Below are 19,621 nucleotides of genomic sequence, written 5' to 3'. Positions count from 1 at the left end.
TCCGATGGAAGAAGGAATGAAAGCAAGGGAGCTTAACTAATGAAAAACGTGCGCCTTCGGAAGTAGATTCTCTCTTGCTATACGCAGAGTAAGAAAGCTGTGCTATGATAGAACCTACTGTGGTACGTGAGCATTTGCAACAGGCTGAGCATGGGGAATAATGTGGATACATACGTGTACACCCCGGACCTGAGAGTAGAGTGAGACCACCTCAAAGTCTTGGCCCGGAGATCAGATGGTAAACAACTCAAAATAGCAACCGAAATGGCATGTCCGTGCGGATTCACTGCTGTATGGTTCGTCCTATGCCGCATCGTCGACTCAACACAGCCTATCGCGCAAACCGTATTGACTGATATACACGGCAGGGAGCGCGCAGAAGGTCCCTTTAATCTCGCCATCCTGTGCCAATGCGTGACTTGGGCGCTAATAGCCTGACACCTGGACCCTTAATTCGGAGGGGACGCACACGCGGCTCAGCTGCGGGTATGCGTGCATGATGTTGAATCCCTAAAAACTGACGTCTGCCATTAAAACAACCACATCATGCAGCGCCATGGCCTAGAGACACGGACAGACAGTAGATACGCGTTCTAGAGCGGGGACGACGCCCCGGCGACACCAAATGCTGCTCCGGTACGGATACAGTCAGAAAGCCAGGTGTAGATCAGCACGGCCATGTGACCTCGCTCGGTAGTAAGCAAGCACTGAGGCTGGTTATTCGAGATCCATGGCTGGAAAGCCCTGTCAACCGGGTATATATCTGACTTCCTCGGGGGTTATTTCAACCTTACGTGGGGCGAAGCCGGTGATGCTCGGCCCCGAGGATCACATTTCAATGCCGTTCAACCACTTCAGGGGTTGCGGAACAACAACAGGAGGAGCGGGAAATAAGCTAGCACCACATGGGGAAGCCCTTTTAGTGACACTGTTAGCGATTGATTAGCCTCGCCCGGCGACCAAAGTAAGACGCCATTTTGGGCCTTAGTCTTGCACGTCTACCTGTGCTGTGTGGTTGGGATGAAATTTAGGGCTTCATGGGCCTGCAAAGACATGAAAGATGCCGCCGAGCTTGTGTAGGTGCCAAGCAGTCTGCCGCTTCACGTTGCAGGCCACCTCGTCCATCTTTTACAAAGGCCAGCAACCAAACCAGGCGTTCCTACGGCGATCCTGCGGCGAAGATGCATGTCTCGGACGGACCAAGGTGCAGTGGAATGCCGCAGCATCATTGGCGTGGCAGCCCATATCCAAAACTTGGGGGACGCAAAGCAGCGACTTTGCGATATCACAACCAAGATTGATGGCTTGATTGAAACATTTCCAAACAAACATGTCCACCCTGAAAAAGAAATGTCGGGTTTTGCTATTTTAGACAAGCGCCATAAGCCGGCGCAGGTCAGTCTTTCCTGCCACCGCCAAATCTCACTGGCGCCGACGTATTCCTTTGGCGGACTTCTCCACGGACGCCCGCCCCTTTTACTTGGAGTGACAAAACAAAGCCGAGCCTGTTAGAACGCAGACCCAGGTCTCTTAGCTCAATGCTCCGGCATCCGGCTCGTCGGGAGCACGGTCGGGGCACGGCCGGCCCGGTGCGACTTAGCCTCCCAGCCTGCGTCTCCTGCAACTTGTTCCCGCGAACCAGACCGTCCTGAACCGTAAGTGGCGTAACGGCCAGCCACCCATTCGAGAGTCTCCAAGGTTTCTATCCTGGTTTGATAGGGGTAAGGTAGTTGTGGGGGAAGGGAAAGCCTCGAATCGTCCAAATCCAGCAGGCTTGTCGGTTTAAGCCAAGGGGGAGACGCGGCATCTATAAGTAGGCCCCAACAGGTCTTTGCTCATATTGCATCACCAGCCTGATTTTCTCATTACATACCACCAGAAGTGTCAATACTCATTTTTCTACACCAAAACTCACCACAAAACTTCCCCGTTCCTCCAAACCACCAAAATGGCCACCGTCGTTTCCACCCCCATCCCCGCCGGCGTCGACAAGGCCGCCGTCCTCACCACCATCCACAACCACGACCTCATGGTCAAGACCCTCTGCCCGTCCCTCATCTCCTACAACCTCGAGTCCGGCTCCGTCGGCCTCGGCCAGTCCGCCGTCTACTCCGTCACCGACAAGAAGCCCATTGGCCAGACCACCTACCAGCTCACCATCACCAACCTCGAGGATGGCGTCAACACTCTTGTCAACGCCAAGCCCCCCGTCGGCACCCTCGTCATCGCCGGCAAGTGGCGCATCGTCCAAGAGGGCGCCGGCCTCGTCCTCCGCGAGGAGGTCGACATCGACGCCAACATGCTCATGAAGAAGATGGCCAAGGGTAACGTCGAGAAGACTCACCCTGAGCAGCACGCTGCTCTCCTTGCCGAGGCCACCAAGGCATAAATCATGTCAGCTTCTATACCCCACCGGAGGAGTCTTTCACCTCCTAGAAAGCGAGTGGTGTGACCGGCGTTCATCGGACATTGGATCTTCAGATAAAGATACACAATAATTGAAATTTGACAATTTTTGGGAAACCACAGACATGATGGCGCGCACCCTCGTGAAAACCTTCTCATCACACAAAGTACACTACTTCGATATGTTTCAGCCCCGTATTCAAACTTTGGCAGCACCCTCTGGGTCATGAGCAACAACCTCAATCTCCACCCGCATGTCGTCTTCGGCTAGTCTAGTCACCCCCCACACATGTCCAGATAGGCCTGTGGTTCGGCATCCACTTGTTCAAGTTCCTAACCATGGCGCCCAGAGCTTCATTGTTGATCGGCACATGGTACGAGTTGACCCTGTAAACTTGCTCCCAACCCTTGCCGCCGGCGTCTTTCAAGTCCAGATCGACATTGGCAAACGCTTGGTCGATCTGCGCGTTGATCTCCTTGTAGAATTCACCCGTCTCGGGGTCGCATCCGCCTTGCCCCGTTTCAATATCCGTCGTTGGACGCGCGAACGGAAGATCATACCTTGGCCAGAACGCTCAATCTTGTCGCCGACACGCACGGCTTGATTGTAACTAAACCTCTCCAAGTTCCGTTGACCAAACCCTTCATAGGCGTAGTAACGGAGATGTGACATACTGTTGGGCGATTGGCTTGACTCTCAAGATTTTACCGTATACGCCAGGTGTGATCAAGAAGTGAAACACTTTGAAGAGAATATACGCTTGACAAGTCACTGATTTCATCTGGGGGAAAAGAGCAGAAATTCCGGTAGGGTATGGAGGACTGTTCTGTTCCTTATAGGCGCTGGCGAGAATCATTGTTCTTGGCGTGCTCACGTCAGACTACGGGTACTATTTTCTTACGTGAGAGGATCTTGAGCGTATGTCGTGCCCAAGCCAGTTCCGAGCACTTGGAGACTCACAGAGAACGACTCCGGATATCTAGCTTGGGGTTCCATGCTCCTAACAGCAGCGAGGTTTGAAACTCGACCCGAACCTTTCATGCATCTTGCGCATTTCTTGCCGGCTGGAGTCAAGGGAAATGTAAACGTGATAAGTTCACTGGTCACAAGTCAGAAGGGGCAAGCTTGGGAAGCAAAACAATAGTTCTTGCGTTAATCCTAATGCGGTTTTTTTAGTGACATAAGGGTTGAGCCTTATGTGAGAACAGGACTGGTTGAACAGCACAATCAACAGAACAGACGACGGATCAAAAAAGCAGGAGCAAAAAGGAAAAAAGAAAAAGAAATACACCGAGTAAGACATGGACAGTCTCAAACATGACAAATAGACGTATCATCGCCCCGTTCATTTCTCTCCGTCTCTTTAGCAGGAATACTCCTCACCGAGCACCCTGCTGCTTTCTCCCCACCACTCACGGCTCGCTCTTTTTAGAGCAGCACCAAGTTGGCAACATTCATCGCGGCTATAATGACCCAGACCAGGACGGCGAAAATGGCAGTGTACCACGAATTGGCCATCTTGACCAGCCCGTCCGTGTTCTCCATCGACTCTTCATCTGACTGGTTGCGGAACCGCGCCGCGCCGTCGCGAACCGTCATGTACTTGTTCCGGCAGGTGAAGTAAATCAACGGCGCAGTGATGAACGGCAAGACGACGCTCAGCACGACCTGCGAAGCATTCAGCGCGTCGCTCACGCCTTCCCGACCAATGGCCGCGGCGATCACTATGCTTGGCGTGACGCTGATGCTGCGAGTCACGAGGCGCCGCAGCCAGGGACGCATCTTCCACCTCAGGGCCCCCTCGCTGACCATCTGCCCGGCAATCGTGCAAACTATCCCGGCGGAGACGCCGGAGAGGAGCAGGGCCAGGGCGAAGACTGTTCCGGCACCCTGGGAGATGGAGTCCGTGAGAAGCTTGTGGATGCTGAAGATGTCGGCATCCGCGGCGTCCTTGTTCCCGTATATCGAGGCGCCTGCCACGACCACAATGGCCGAGTTGACGAACAGCGCGAAGGTGAAGAGGGAGAACCCGAGCTCGGCTATCGAAGTCGCGAGGCAGTGTTTGATGGCTTTTGCCGACGGAACATAGTAGCCTTTGTCGATGCCATCGCTGCTGAAACCGACGTCCTCCGCTTCAGGGGGGAGTAGATCGTGTTTCGTGTCGTATTCCCTTAGGCGGGCCTGGACAATTCCCGAGCCGAGGTACAAGCTATGCGGCATCACGGTTGCGCCGAGAATGCCACAGGCCTGATATAGACTGCGCGCCGTCAGAAGAGTTTGAGGGAACACGAGGGGAGGGGCAAATACCCTTGCGACTCAACGACGGCATGCGAAGGCAGATAGCCTTGGAACACCTCTCTCACCGACGTCTCTCTGATCAAGGAGAGCTGGATACAGAAGCAGACAACCACAGCCAGCACCAGGCCAACGACAAAGAACTCGAACATTCTCAGGCCCTTCATGGATCCGTGAGGCCTGTAGAAGATGAGGATGATCATGACGTCGAGTATCGAGATGGCACAACCCGCCACCAGTGGGATCGCGGGAATCAGGAGGTTCAAGCCGATGGCAAAGCCGATGACCTAGAAAACATGTCGTGCTTAACGCATGGCCACATCGCAACAAGCCTTTTGGGGGAAACGCACCTCTGCAATGTCGGTGGCGATGATGGCAATCTCTGCAAAGGCGTATAGAACATAATTCAACCACCGCGGCAGGAAGGCCCGGCAAGCCTCGGCCAGGTTGAGCCCGGTGACGGTGCCGAGCTTGGTGCAGAGGCTCTGGAGAAAGATGGCGAACAGGTTGGACAGCAGGACAACAAACAGAAGCCTGAAGCGGTAGGTCGCTCCCGCAGCGACGCCGGTCGAGTAGTTTCCAGGATCAACTATTCACACGGGCGGAAATGTCAGTCAACCTCGTCTCCCTCCCACTGGACGGTTCATGCGGCCATACTGTACGCGACGGAGATCATGAACCCGGGCCCGATGAAGGAACCGAACTTGATGACAGCGCTCTTGATACGACCAACGATGCCCATTTGCACCTGGGACTCATCTCGGCCACCATGAGTAGAGCGGCGTGAGTGAAGGGTAGGGAGAAGGGCCGTCATGGCCTCCTCCCCCCCAGGATGGCCAAGTCCAACTGACTTGGCCGGCGAGGCGTCGCGCGCCCCGGGGGCACCTCTGTCCCCTCCCCAATCATCGTGGGAACGCAATATGGCATTGTCTGCGGCCCCTGACTGGGTTTTCCCGTCTTCTCCCGGCTCTAGCACTCTCGCATTGACGGTTCCGTTGAGGTCCTGGTTGGTAGTCAAGTCGTTGGAGAGGGGGTTTGGGCTCTGGTTGTAGCCTTCTCCCTCGTAGGGCTCGTCTGTTCTGGACGGGCGGTTCATGTTTTCGTCGTGAACTGCAAGTGGCCAGCAACTATGAGTCTGGGACGAGGTGTGTTACTACAGAGTTTCATAGGCGTTGTCGTCCATCTAAGGTTCCGACTAAGCGGCCGCGGCCGGAAGCAGACCATGACTAAGCATGCGATTCATTCAGGGACCCATCGAAACATCAGTTACGCCACCCAGAGAACAACACATGTTGTGGAACGTCCTGAAGTTTCGGAGAATCGGTGAGAGTTGATCGGTTTCAAGCGATTTAAGTAGTCAAATTTACCTATTCGAGCAAATAGGGACAGGCGTAGCACTTCGCCAAGCAGCCAAGCCTTACCAAAGCCCGTTGATTTGACAAAACACTAGTCTTTTTGCGTTGTCTAGTAACCGACTTCATCAGACTCATCTCTCTCTGGATTGTTTCATGATGACTTGGGGTTTTTATGGATTAAACCGGGTTCTCTTGGGGAGGATTAACGACAGGCAGCAGATTCGAAGGAATTTTAAGCCACATCACGATTCATCACTTAACCTGCCGGCCTTGTTGTGCTGGCTGCCGCAGTCAGTACTGCCCAGCACTGGCGTGCGTAAAGTACGCTAAGGGCGGTGATCAGCCACCGACGGTGCCAGAAAAAAAAGCACCAGCATGGCCAGACTTGAAAGAGCGTAATCAATTTCGAGTCTCTGACGCGCGGCTTAGGTTACGCAACGGGGCCGGTCATGTGTATGCTCACCACAGCAGCCGCGTATGTAACACCCCGTCACAGGCGCGGCATCGCGGTAGCACAAGGCATAAGCGGGCGAGCCGATTGGTTCAGACAAGCTTGGAAGCCGTACCGGCGTATGCAGTCGAAGACTAAGTAAGCTTCGGACACACGTGAGTTACGACGGCGTTCACCGACGTATCGCAGCCAGACCGACACCACTCAACAGCCATCATTGCTCCCCAGCTCGCCCGCCATACAATTGATCTCCCCTCCTTGTCGGAACCCTTCGCGCTGGCTCTGTTGTTCGGGGACCCCCCTCGAGCCCGTCAACGTACCCGGCGCGACCCCCAGGTACCGATCGCCGCTCGCGTCAGACCAACCATCCTCGGCATGTCGTCACATCTCCCTCACACCAAGTAGCAACACCCCTCCCTCCTATTCCTTTCAGGCGCAAGAGGATCTTCAGACTGATCGAGGGTTCAGCATCTTGACGCGCGCTGAGCATCTTGCAACTTGTTGACGGCGCAATCAAAGAATCGACAACACCACCCTCGCCGGTTCCTGTGATGGACTCTAAATGCCTGCCTTCAATATTCGCCCAATCAGTTTTGCCGGTACGCGTCGATTGGTTGGCTGTGGGAGAGGAAATTTGTGGCCATGGTCGTCGTTGCCCATCGTCCTCGGATCTATGTAACACAATTGATGTTTGATGGACCATTTCGCTCATACACTTTCCCGCCCAAGACAATAGGTGCTCTGTTCCTGCAGACAAACTCCGTGTGCCCTTACTCGCGCCTCTGGCCGAATTCCATCCCGTGGCTGGTTTCCTAAACGAAATGGGCAGAATCGGGATACCGTTCGCGAAGGACGTCGGCGTACATGGTGCAGATCGTAAACTGTGGCATCGTCGAGCGTGGTGCGCGAAGGTGTACGTATACTGCAAATCAATCGTGTTTCGCTCGCAAGGATTTTATTGGGTAATGGGTCCTTGGACAAATCCAGCCGCCTAAGAGTAACTGATAGCTTCACCTGGTCACCAAGGGCCCATTGCTGTAGTGGCGCGGCGACGACTCCCAGCCAGGGTTACTGCAAGAATATTCGTGGTTCAATTCAAGACCAATAATTGTCCCCCGCCTAAAATCGAGGTATATACACAATATGCGAACGTAAGACCAGAGGCCGTAAAAGCCCTTGCCAACAACCGGAACGCCCAATGCTGTCCAATGCCCAATGCCATCTGACTGTATGTCAAAACCCCCGGATGATGACGATGATGATGATGATGATGATGATGATGATGATCGTTAGTATACAAGTCGCGATCCGATGCAAGTTTGTTTTTTTCCACTCCAAATACCGTGTCCGTGCCGTAAGCCATAAACGAGCCAAGTATAACGCTGTAGGCCAGCTCGGCCACAAGGGGGTATCATGCCCTGCGCGGGCGGTGTCCGATTATTGCTGTGTAGAGAATGCATTGCTGTGTAGAGAATGTCCTAGGGATGATATATATATATCCCAGGAAGGGGTTGAGGGCCCTGGTAATCGTCAGGGTGCGCTTGTCGGTGTTGAATTATGACCATGGTGCGGCGGTCACGCCGTCGCAAACCCGGTGTCAAGTGTTGATGTCGTTTTGGCCACGCGTGGGTGGTAAATGCAATTTTAGTCGTGTCCTCCTCTTTTTACCTAGTTCCTGAGGCTGCTCATTTCTTGCCCTTGGTTGGGGCGGCGGTGATTTTACTCGTCGTCATAAGGTCGCCGATGTATTTCTGGAGGAACTTGTTGTTGTTATCAAGCTTATCATGTTCTTCTCTGACGGCCTCGATGCGGTTGAAAATAGTCAGAAGGGAGTCCTGGAGAGCCTTTGCGTGTCTGGGACAGGGGCTTCATTAGTCTTGGGTCGCGGTGCGGCGATGGCGAGGTGCTCACCTCTTCAATTCTTCCCGGGCTTCTCTACCAAGTGCTTCGATATCCTCGCTAGTTCGCCGCGGGCTCATGGCCCTCACGTCATCAGGTCCAAACTCGGCATCGATGGGGCCGACGGCGGAGCTATCCCGTGGAACGACAAGCGGCCCACTGCTCTTCCGGCTGGGCAAACGAGGTCGGATGGGGGTCGGCTGGTGAATCTGATGCTCGTCGTGCTCGTGGTCGACCGAAGAGGAGGATGAACTCGAGTGGGAGCGCTCGATGTGAGGAGGGAGGTGCGACTGTTCGCTGTGCTGCTCCTGATGTTCGTTATCCATGGTTGCGGTGGTGGTGAAATTTGGCTACTGTGAGAGCGATGCGGAATGCCGAATGTGTCGAGAGCACGAATGTCGGTGAGGAGCGGTGTGCTTGTGAGCGGGTGCAGGTAGGTTTTGTTCGAATATGAATCGGCTTGTGGTGCCAAGGTATGTGGTAGAAAACTGCCCGCAGGAGGGCGAAAGGGCGGCACGAATGGCAAATATGGTGGTGAATTGAAAGAGACTTCGTCACCGGGCTGCAGGCTGAGAAACGGGGTCTTGCCACCATGTAGTGTAAACAGGGTCAAGGCTCTCTTGGGAACTGGCAAGCAGTGGCGGAGAGGAGTCGAGGATGGCGGGAGGAAAGAGTCAGGTGGTTGTAAATGCGGTGCTGGGTGGTGGTGGTGTATATGGGGGGGAGGGAGGAAGGGGGGGGGGGGGGGGCCTAAACTATTGTGGAATGTGGGGAGGGGGTGTGGGTGTTGGGTGGTTGTATTCCGAAAGCAAGTAGGGTCCTACCGGTCTTCTCACAGACAGGGACAGAGCCGGCGAAGCGGGAAGAGGAGGGAGGGAAGAGGGGCTGAAGGAAAGAGATGGAAAGGGACAGGGTGAGTCGAGCAAAAGAGCAAGAAGAGAAAGACACAGGGAAATAGAAAAAAGGTGCGGAGGGCCGCAAAGGGTAATGTATCAAACAAAGCACGACTATTTTGTAGGATCTCGTGAGGTGTGGGTGGGTTTTTGGGCGGCCTTTTGGCCTACACCCCCCCCCTTCCGTTCTACTTTTTTTTTCTCTTCTCCTTTTCCTAGCTAAATCTCCGTTCCTTGTCACTTGGTCGTAGATTAGTTAGGTAAGGGTCGTCTCACGCCGAGTGCTGCTCCTTGGAGGTGGGGGTCGTATGGCAATCGGAATTTGACGACGGAGAGAGAAAAGAGAACAGACCGGGAGATTATATTAGGTGACGGTGAAGTGGGGGAATGCTGTGGCATTATCCGTAATACGGGATTGCAATGATACGGTCAGGAAGCCGTGCATGCGTGCCGTGTGAGCGGTTGTGTCGACAGTCATCGTTGTCGTAATTAGCGACTTGGCATGTATCCGTTGTACGGATACTGTAACTCTCAATAGCTGGGTTGCACTCTCTACTACGTTCGCAATTGGCTCTTTGGTGTCGATCGGACTCCCGGTCTCTTCTTTGTCTTCTTATTCTTCTTCTTCTGTCGTCCATTGTAAAGGGCCAGCGACCAGGGGTCTGAGGGGCGGAGCATAAGTCCAAGGATAGTGCAGGGCACAACAGGGATACGGGGAAGGGACAGGCTCGCAATAGGTTGCTGACAAGATAGCGAGGTTGAGGCGGTGTGGAGCAGAATGGGGTTATCACGACCGTTTTTTGTCGCTGGGCCTGTGTCGTTACAACTGTGCCCTCTTGAGGTACTGGGTTGGTCTGTGCCTTCTGAAGAAGTCGACTTGGGTCTTGTTTTGCTGCTTGTCTGAGCAGGACGTGTTCGAGCAAAGAAAAGACGGATGGATGTTGGAGAAAGGCCTGAGCTGAAGATGGGCCGCACTCGGCATGGTGTGGTGTGCGGTGTGTTCTTCGGCGTGGAACAAAGCACCGTGTGCATGGTGACAGCCATGTGGGAATGGAATCGGTAGAGAGGAAGGTGCGCTATCTACGTACGTAACGCAGCGTGGACGACATGGGAAAGGCACCGCGCGCGCGCGCGTGGTGATTGATTGATTGATTGATTGATTGACCGGGTCGGATTGTATCGGTTGATGAGTCGGGAGGGGTGGGATTGGATATGCGGACAGCTTCCCGGGCGGCACAAGGTGCGATGGGATGCAAGGAGAAAAAAAAAGGAAAAAAAGAGCAGATCGTCAAGTCTTGGACGAACAAGATTGGTGGCTTAGGAAAGGTCACACACCCACACCCACACCCACACCCCCCCCTTATGCAGGCAGGAGATGGGAGAAGTTGTTGTCGGTGTCGAACAGAAAATACTTGAATGAGGACAAGCTGAGAGGTACAGGAATGGGATGCTAGCAGTTGGGTTTTCCAGTGAGCCGTCGTTCGCGGCGGAGAGAAACGCGGCGGAGAGAAATCCGTCCAAGCTGTACTCAGTCAGAACCGAGACACGCCGACAGAGGAGACAATACTTGTGCGCGTTGTTGGGTAGAAACATATAGCATCAGCACGGCCTCGGCTGGAATTGAAGTTGACGACAGCTTCATCTCACGCCGAACGCGCGGAAAGGCAAGGCAACGCCGTGTGCGCAGGTACGTGCGTGCGTGCGTGCGAATGTTTACGCCCAAGACTGAGACGGACTGATGCCAGATGGCGGCCAGTTCTTCTAGGAACGGTACGGATAGGTATGGTATGTACAAGTATGCAGCCAGGTAGGGTGGATGGGTGTTCCTTGCTGGGAAACCCCGCCGGAACGTGTCCTGCCTGCTTCTGTTGCTAAAAGCGTCCAAGTGCCGGGTCAGAATAGAAGGTGCCTGGTGCGTGCCGGGAGGAGGCTAACAGTAAAGTGGAAGGACGAGTGAGGCACGCTGAGGGGAGAAAACGGAGGACAGACACGGATCCGCCAGAGATTGAAGTGTACGTACAGTACAGATACGCGTACGTACAGAGAACGTTTCTGTTTCCGTTTTGGCCGAGGTCTGTCCTGGTGAGGCCTCGCGAACAGATGATTGGAAGGATCGAAACGTATCGCCCTGGCAGGTTTTCTGAATTCAATGCCCAAGAGGCAATTAATTTTGTTCAGGACCTGAGGCATGCTTTTCCTGCCCACATGTCACTTCTCCTTTCTCCACAGATGGTAGTCAGTGAGGAAAGTATAGCTACTTCTGTACTCTTCTTCGTAGGTAAGTGCTCGCCTACCTACATACATTTGGCTACCTCCGTACCGAGATATCTAGGTAGATCTACTGAGTACCTACTTATGTGGGGACATATTTATGTCTCCTACCCCACATGTACGATACGTACTCCAGGGTTCGATTTTGCTCTTTCTCTCCTTCTTTTCTTTTCTCCTCCTTCCTTCCTTCTTTCCTTCCTTCGCCCTGCCATCCTCCTCGGGGTCTTTTGCCCTCCATTCTCGAGCAGCATCCCACGATAACCTAAGCACCTATTATACAATCTACATATCAAACATGCCTCTCACCCCCCCCCCCCCCCCCCCCCCCTCTTGTTCATTCTTGGAAGGTGGCAGAAGAGTAGCACACCGCGCACCAAGGTGGAAGGTGAGAGTGGGGTCTACATAAAATGTGGCTGACGAGTCTTCCCATGTGGCATCGGCTTCGCTAAACCAAGAAGAACCTTTTAAAAAAAAAAAAAAAAAGTTCGGCAGCTTTCTTTTCTTCTCTCGGTTTCCCATTTTCCATGGTCGGCTTGAACTACATGCCATGGCAGTTTATTAGCAAATTCCCCTCTCATCTCGATTGTCTTCGCTGCTAGGTAGGCATTGGTGTACGACCGTTGATGCTGCCGATCTCTTCTAACTCCTCTTCCACCCACCCCATGTTCATGTTTCAATAAGGATGCAACAAACGGCATTGCCCATGCATGGCAAATTGGGAACGCCAGGAGCGCAAACGATGAAATGCCCCCACCGCGGCACCAAAGCAACCAGTCAGTCTAGCGCCGGCCTTGGAAGCAGGTAAGCATTCATCATCTCTCACCTCTACCTGCTCTACGCCATGAGTTGTGCTGTACGAACTGCTACGTAGTACGTACACTAACTACATGGCATAGGTAGTACTTTACACACCTACTGCTTTACACATACCGTAGGTTTCTCCTGGCTTCCCTTGAGACAGGCCCCTGGAGTGATCGACAGCTTGCTGGCTCCAGAACCGAGCATGGGCACAAGATAGGAACGCCCACAGAAACCTGCACCCAGCAGAGCAGCCCTCCGCGCCTGCGTCTGCGTCTGCCTGCTTCCGCATCTTTGTGCGGATGCTGCAGCCCACCAAGCGGAGGATGCATTCATACCACCTGTACGGAGTACATGCCATGCCATGCCATGCCATGCAGTGAGTGTTAGGATACGTATCCAAGGTGGTCCGTCAAGGTCGCACAGGCAGGTACAGAAGCTCCATGCCTAGTCGTACACACCCAGTACGTACATTACAGTACAGCATAGCACAGTACGGATGCACTACCGGTACTTGACCACAAGTACGTACCTGTTTGTCCCTCTTGCAAGTTGCAGAAGCTTACATCCCTGCTGGGACAGCCTGTAGCTGATCAACGCCTGTGACGCCATACCCTCCAAGTTCAAGACTGGGGTTCCCGGTCCCTTGCCATTCACGTCGAAATGACCGCGAACCCCACCTGAGCCCTTGACCTCAGAGAAACGTCCCGGACCGCCACGCACAGCGCTAGGCTTCTGACTGGTGCGTGAAGCGGCAGACAGCAGCCGGTTTGGCGGCTTCGGCGCCCTTCTTCTTAGTCGTGGCATTGTGTCCACCTCGCAGCGGATTCTGACTCCTCCATCAGACCAGTCAGTTCCTCTCTTCGTCCGCCAGTTGGTTCGTCGACGTGTCGACCCTCTCTCTCTCTCTCTAGGTACTCCTCCGTTGGGCATCGCAAGGACATTACACGCTAATACCTGACGCTAATGAAAGAATCCGTTTGATATGATGATGGGAGGGGCAGCGGTACGCGGCACGCTGGCCGAGGTGGGCTGGCAAGCAGGCAGGCATCACACAACCGTCCCGCTCAACCGTTTCCTTCTCTTGATCCTTCTCTTGATCCTTCTCTTCTGTTGTGCGCGTCGGGTACCGAGTCCAGTATCTGCTGACCCCAAGTGGAGGGTCTTTCTGCCCAGCCAGAGCATGACTTGAGGTGCTGGTCTGTCTTTTGGTGCCCCGACCATGCTTTTGCAACACTCAGCATCAACATTACTTCATCTCAAGAGGGGCCGAGAGGTGCGGCTACAGTACAGGACACTGCTGCGTAGCCACGAGTGTTGCGATGCAGCGATGGTACCGTAAACTCACGGCATGCGCAGCACCATGGTTGTGTACCACCAACATCCCTCCCTTCAGCGGCAGCTGCCAAGATCTCGTCATAATCTAGGATCCCGCTGTTTGGTAAAACGACAGGATTCCCTCCCTTCCTCCTACCGCACGCGGTATCCCAGTGTAGTGTACTCCGTACATACGGATACCTAGTAGGCCCCCAAACTCCAACCGCCACCACCACTTGGCTCCCCACTCGCCTGGTTTACCCCCCCTCGGGCCCCCGTTCCTACATTAGAGGAGCAGCCGCCCGACCTTTGTCAGTTCACTTGTAACCCTCCTAGTACCGTAGCCGTGCAAACGCACTCGGTGCGTCTCTGGGTACCTATTGTACATTAGCTTGGCCGGCACCACGGGTCCGTTTGGGAACGGGACAGGGACAGGGACAGGCACGGCACCACAGGCGGGCTCACCCACCAGCCAGCGAAGCCGAAAGCAGCGCCAACTCTTACTCAGGCCAAGTCTTTGATGCATCGGAAACCCCCGCAAGCACAAGAAATACTTTACTTGGGAGAGAGGTCTGCTGTTGCGTCTCCGATACAAGGACCCTGGATCACGACATCGCCATCTTGGGGGCATTACTCGTCTTACTTCGCTCAAGTCCACCCTCCCTTGTTCGTCTCGCGGGCCTCAACTTTCCAAAACCGCCCTTTCGCGGATTCCGTCAATAGACGACGATGGGCTTTGCCTTTTGTTTTGAGACTACTTCTAAACTACTACTCGCGATGGAGGTCTGAGCCATGCCTCTTGGACCTATAGTACGCAGGATTAATGACGGGTTGGTTGCCGGCACCATCCGGCGGTCGTCTACCCATCATTTCTGCCGGCGCCTCCAGATTGATCCCAGCGCCACAGCCGTCGCATCTACGGATAACACGCTGCAAATCCTCTTTCTGTGCAACAGGAACCTGACACGGACACACACACACACACCAAGAGGGGCTGGCGCTCGGGCAAGGTCCCCCAGAGCCCCTGACATCGGCCGAGTGATGTCATCGGATCGACGGCCGAAACCTGTCTCTCCGTTTAGCAGAAGTCTCTCAGATTGTCTCCCACCCCAGGGGCAAACCGTCCGTCAACGGAAATGAGATCACCGTCAAGTCTGTCGAAAGGTGTGAAGTGAGCCGTGAGCTCACTCCGCCCCCCGCGTCCCTCACTCACCCCCTTCCGCCGGCTGAGCTGACCACGGAGTTTCTATCGCTCACGCTATCGTCAGCCCGTGCATATTACCGACTTGTCTGTGATTCTGCCACCGGCGCCGTTTCATCTCTTGTTCCCTACTAGAGGTCAACGGGCCTGGAGGAGAGACATTGTTCGTACGGACGCGCAGTGTGGGAGCCAACAGGGAGGCATCACGCATCACCGCCTTCTGCACATCCATGACAACATCTCTCCGTTAGTCGCATCCGGAACATCCAAGGTGTGTGCCGGAGACGGGGTCAGCGGGCAGGTGACTATCGTTAACAACAAGTCCTATGAAATACCTATGGGCATTCTCGTGTGCTGGAGATGGGTCGCCGCAAATGGTTGGATGAACGACCACTTCCACCTCAAACGTCCAACCCACTTCTCCATCACACTACCTCCGGCCGGTCCTGTCCCCTTCCATTCTTGACTCTTCTAACAACAGCCGAACATGCATATTTTTTTGTTGTTTTTCCCCCTTCTTTTTCATCTCGTCTGACCGTCAAGTCTGCCCATGCTGTAACCCTCGTCTACATAGTAGCATTGCCTGTCATGCAGTATTCCGCACTCTTCTCCTTCCCATATGCTCAGCTGCCCGAATTCCAGAAACCGGGAGAAAGGATGCATCCACCCTGAACGTCCTGCAAGCCACCCCGTGCAATCTTCGACATGGGCAAACCAGGAATGTGAGCATGGCATTCTGTAAATGCCCAACAGCCTCCAAAACTTCTTTTCATTGTTGGGACCTCTCGCAAAATCCGCCTGCGGGTATGTACTATATAGTACTCTTGGGTACAGTGTTTCTGCGTTCCTTGTCCCGATAGCCCAAGAAACACCCCTTAAGCCAAACGGGGCTCTTCTTCCCCCTTCGGAATTCTCAACCGCGGAAGCGATCGGCGGTGCCCAGCACTCCCAGTGCATCCCCCACAACCAATGGGCATTTCCAGCACAAGGGATCGTCATCAAACCAAAGATTGTCAGTGCTATTTCCTGCGCGAGTTGGATTGGCAGACGGCTCAGGAGCCGATGGGGATAGCACTTGTCGCTGCAACCTGGACTGACACGCCTGCCACCCCCCATCCTCAGCTATCGCCAGTAGGAACTCGTACGGAAGAGCCCTGAGAAAGGAACATCTTGTTGCTCGGTGCCCCTTTGTGACCTTGGTGCCCCATAGCATCGTGGCCTCCTGCCCCGCCCCCCAAGCCGGGGAGAGGCTCGGGATATCCTGCGGGCAACGTCAGTCTGGCGGTGGAATCATGGCCGTGACCGTGGCCGATCCGCGCCGGGCGTCTTCCCTGCATTGTGCCGTGAGTGCTAAGCCTCGTTTCAATGAGTAATGTCATTACTCGCCCCCCCCCTCTCCTTTCCCCACTTGTGCAACGAAGGTCCCCTTATCACACGCTCATAACGTCTCCCCCGTTCTTCCCCAGCACCCTTCCGTCTGTGTGTTACTGTTCGTAGCATACCGGCACCTGGGTACGCGCGTGCGTATGGTAAACGCCCTTTTCCTGGACGGCATGAACGCCCGGGCCACGGAAAAAGTCAGATGAGACCGGACGTTCACTTCTTACGACCTTTGACGCGCAATCACTTTTACTGTTTCTTGCTCTTCCGACAAATACGTCACGGCCTGCTTGTCCAGCGCGCGTGGTGGGAACGCGGCCGGGGAAGCCCCTTGCACGGCTGCTGTTTTTCGTCTCGTCTGCATCAACGGACTGTTCACCATCCGGCGCCGTATGCGTCTTGCTCTGCGCTTTCCCGGCCGTTCCGACGGCCACAATGTGATGAATTCTGATCTCGCGGCGGCTTGGGTCTTTTGCCTGCCAAGGGACGTCCCTGGCTCCCTTCACCCCGAGTGATGCGGTACGAACGCCTGCCGCATGGCCCCGCTCATCGCCGATTCCTCTGGCGTGCTGTGGTCGTCATCGTCGGACCAACTCTCGGCTTTCCGGGGTTGCGGTTCGGTTCGTGGCCACGTTAACCCACCACCCGATCCCCCACCCCCCCCCAGTCCGTTTCAACCTCGGCAGTCGTCCGAGCTCTCCCTCAGAGTGTGTGGACAAGAAAGGTTTGCATTAATGGGTATGACATTCCGAATCTCGGTAGCGCCTCGGGATTTGGTGTGTTAATTCACGGAAACCGGCCTTAGCTTTGTGAATTTGTGGAGGCAGGAATCGGGACTGGGAACGGATAACAGAGGGGGGAAGAAGAGGGAGAATGTCAACTGGAGCTACAGTGTACAATGGTCCACGTGGGATTATAGGGAACCTGGCGCCTTGATGGAGAATTCGTGTCCGTACTTCCTTGGTAAATGTGCCCGTTCCCAACACAAACACCAGTTAATAGCGTAACAAAAGGCCCCTCGTCCTACTGGGGGTGATGAAATCCTAGTGTTAATCGAGGCGTTGGTTGGGAACCGGAAATATCGGTATGCCATCCCAGAACCCAGAGTTGGGGGATGCCCGGTTCGCAAAGAAAGGAAACCTTGGACGGTGGCCACAACAACGCTAGTACACATGGGAAATCTTGGCTCTTGCCCAATCTTTCCTATCATCCCAGTTGTAGGCCAAGTATTGGCGAGCCGGGGGGGGCATGAGAAGTTAATCTTTTCCCACCAACAAAATGGTGGAACCAACCGAAGCCATGGTTTGGTGTTTCCGCTCGTCAAGCGAATAACCCAATATCCGTTCTAGTTGAGAGTAGTGATGCAAGGGGGAAGCTTCCGTAGTTCTACTGCGGCAGCGGTCGACACTATTGGCTGCGGTGAACCAGCATTGGACACCCCATGCTATCTTGATCCGGCCAAGGAGGTTCCTTTATCGGCGCATATTCCGGCAAGCCCTCGCAGAAAAGTTACCGTAGCTGACCAAGTTTACGTACGAGGATATGGAATGACCCCCGTATGATTTGAATTCTTGAGTTCACTGACGAAGTGGGGTGTTGCGATGAATTGAGACGAGGGGAAAGGTGTTGAGTCACTCCGTATGATGGATGATGAGGGATTTTCGAAGCTGAGGCACCACCTATGTTTGAGGCAATAGTGGGATCGGACGGCGTGTAAGGTGTGCGATGCTGAGTGAGAGAGATCGGAGGGGGGGGTATGCAAGCAGGAAACATGATGGCATCACTAAATCCATGACGACCACACCCATGGAGCTTAAACCTCCCCACCTCCCCCCCCCCCTGCGCCGGAGTAAACTCCTGAGTTCCAAAGCGGATCAGGTACTGACATATGAGTGTCTAGAGGACGTAAGGATTCTAAAATGAGAGAATACGAACGGGACGAAAACGCCATGTCGAGCCCTCATTCATAGAGGGGAACGATGCTTGGTGACAGCAAATTGTGGGACGATCGAAACTTGGATCGGTGACTCTTTCCCGGACTGACTTTGGGACGACGGGGGGTGATGGAAGGAGAATTATTCCACCACCTCGGAATCTTCGTGCCCACGCTGGTGGCATACGTCATACGTGTTTGTCTCGTTAACGCTGACACTGGCGCTGGCTGGCTGGCTGACATGCTTTCCAGGCGGAGTTCCGTTCCATTGGATTATGATTAGTGTTGCTGCAGTAGGCAAAAGTCAAATATCTCTTATGATGGATATCCTTGGTCGGCACTCATGGTTCTGAGCCCCCCTGAGTCGCACTTGAATTCAAATGCTCATGTTTGCATCTGTCGGTCGACCTCTACGTCGTGTGGCTTGATCCCTCAAAATCCGACAAATACGTAAAGAAGCTTCTGCAGTGGCCAGAGAGAAGTCAAAACAACGTCTTCTACTTACTTCATGAGTCATTCCGGGTTATGAAGGTGGACTCGTGTTATTGCAATCATAAGACTAGTTTGGTGCTAGCTTAGCTGTGAACTGAGCATGGTGATCAAAATGAAACCTTTGGAATTTGATACATATTATCGTGGCTTCGGGCAGTACGTATATTTCCATTAAAATAAGTTTGGAGTTGGATTCGAGTGACTTTTACGGGATTGCGGAAACTAAGTGTTTGGTCCTACACACTCCCTATTAGCTTCAACAGCTTTTGTTACAGTCAAGGCAATATGGCATATAATATGAAAGGGAAGTTGATAGTGTTCATGCCGTAGTGCATAAGCCGCTGCTTTCTCTCGCTCTCTAGCGATGCATGGAAGCCATGATCTTGAGACTTGGGAACCTGTTGGTATAGGGACTTGTGCTGTCTATTGACACCGTGTTGATCCCTTCGCTTGTGAAGCTCGGCTAGGCCGGTTTTCCCACACTCGACAAAACCAAAATATCTGACATTCAACCTGTCCCACAACATTTTTGCACATGCCTGAGGCGGTGAATTGAACGAGACTTGAATAAACAATAAGCATCAAAATAATTTCACTACTAAGCGCAAAGGGTGGCCGTAGAACACGTATTTACTCGAGTTGAACTATTTGATATTGTACCCATATCACTGTCCATCATCCTACTACTCAATAGCTGCTCGATTGCCTAAGTTCATAAGCAGATGCCAAGTTAATACACTCTGCTTTGACTTGGTATACACATAGCGAGCACCCAATGATTTCCCATCCTTCGCTCTGTAGTTATCAGAAAATTATCATTCATAGCCTTGTTACATGGGAAAGCGTGCTTTTGGTCAAAAGACGACAAGATATGATAGCACAGGGCCGCCACAGAGGCATCGATGTGTTGTACAATCTGGATTTCTATG

The 19,621-nt window shown here is 53.7% G+C and overlaps 6 protein-coding genes across 6 annotated transcripts; 2 read left to right on the top strand and 4 right to left on the bottom strand.

Annotated features, from left to right (window-relative positions):
* Positions 1-1,948: 1,948 nt before the first annotated feature.
* GLRG_09051 (uncharacterized protein) lies at positions 1,949-2,389 on the top strand (the record flags this gene model as incomplete). Its single annotated transcript, XM_008099736.1, has 1 exon — positions 1,949-2,389. One exon carries the CDS (start codon positions 1,949-1,951, stop codon positions 2,387-2,389), a length of 441 nt encoding a protein of 146 aa, XP_008097927.1.
* Positions 2,390-2,678: 289 nt separating this feature from the next.
* On the bottom strand, positions 2,679-3,079 carry GLRG_09050 (endoribonuclease L-PSP; the record flags this gene model as incomplete). The annotated part of the gene is made up of 2 exons (XM_008099735.1): positions 2,679-2,917; positions 2,968-3,079. 2 exons carry the CDS (start codon positions 3,077-3,079, stop codon positions 2,679-2,681), a joined length of 351 nt encoding a protein of 116 aa, XP_008097926.1.
* Positions 3,080-3,835: 756 nt separating this feature from the next.
* GLRG_09049 (metal ion transporter metal ion transporter) lies at positions 3,836-5,798 on the bottom strand (the record flags this gene model as incomplete). The annotated part of the gene is made up of 4 exons (XM_008099734.1): positions 3,836-4,664; positions 4,715-4,989; positions 5,053-5,291; positions 5,360-5,798. 4 exons carry the CDS (start codon positions 5,796-5,798, stop codon positions 3,836-3,838), a joined length of 1,782 nt encoding a protein of 593 aa, XP_008097925.1.
* Positions 5,799-6,754: 956 nt separating this feature from the next.
* Positions 6,755-7,219, top strand: GLRG_09048 (uncharacterized protein; the record flags this gene model as incomplete). Its single annotated transcript, XM_008099733.1, has 1 exon — positions 6,755-7,219. A coding segment is annotated over one exon (259 nt), but the record flags the coding sequence as incomplete, so codon positions are not given.
* Positions 7,220-8,193: 974 nt separating this feature from the next.
* Positions 8,194-8,733, bottom strand: GLRG_09047 (uncharacterized protein; the record flags this gene model as incomplete). Its single annotated transcript, XM_008099732.1, has 2 exons — positions 8,194-8,362; positions 8,420-8,733. The coding sequence occupies 2 exons, from the start codon at positions 8,731-8,733 to the stop codon at positions 8,194-8,196; spliced, it is 483 nt and encodes a 160-aa protein (XP_008097923.1).
* Positions 8,734-12,873: 4,140 nt separating this feature from the next.
* Positions 12,874-13,176, bottom strand: GLRG_09046 (uncharacterized protein; the record flags this gene model as incomplete). The annotated part of the gene is made up of 1 exon (XM_008099731.1): positions 12,874-13,176. The coding sequence occupies one exon, from the start codon at positions 13,174-13,176 to the stop codon at positions 12,874-12,876; it is 303 nt and encodes a 100-aa protein (XP_008097922.1).
* Positions 13,177-19,621: the final 6,445 nt, after the last annotated feature.

Source organism: Colletotrichum graminicola (genome assembly GCF_000149035.1).
Source record: "Colletotrichum graminicola M1.001 genomic scaffold supercont1.44, whole genome shotgun sequence".
Lineage (NCBI taxonomy): Eukaryota > Fungi > Ascomycota > Sordariomycetes > Glomerellales > Glomerellaceae > Colletotrichum > Colletotrichum graminicola.
This window is presented reverse-complemented; position numbering and strand designations above follow the sequence as displayed.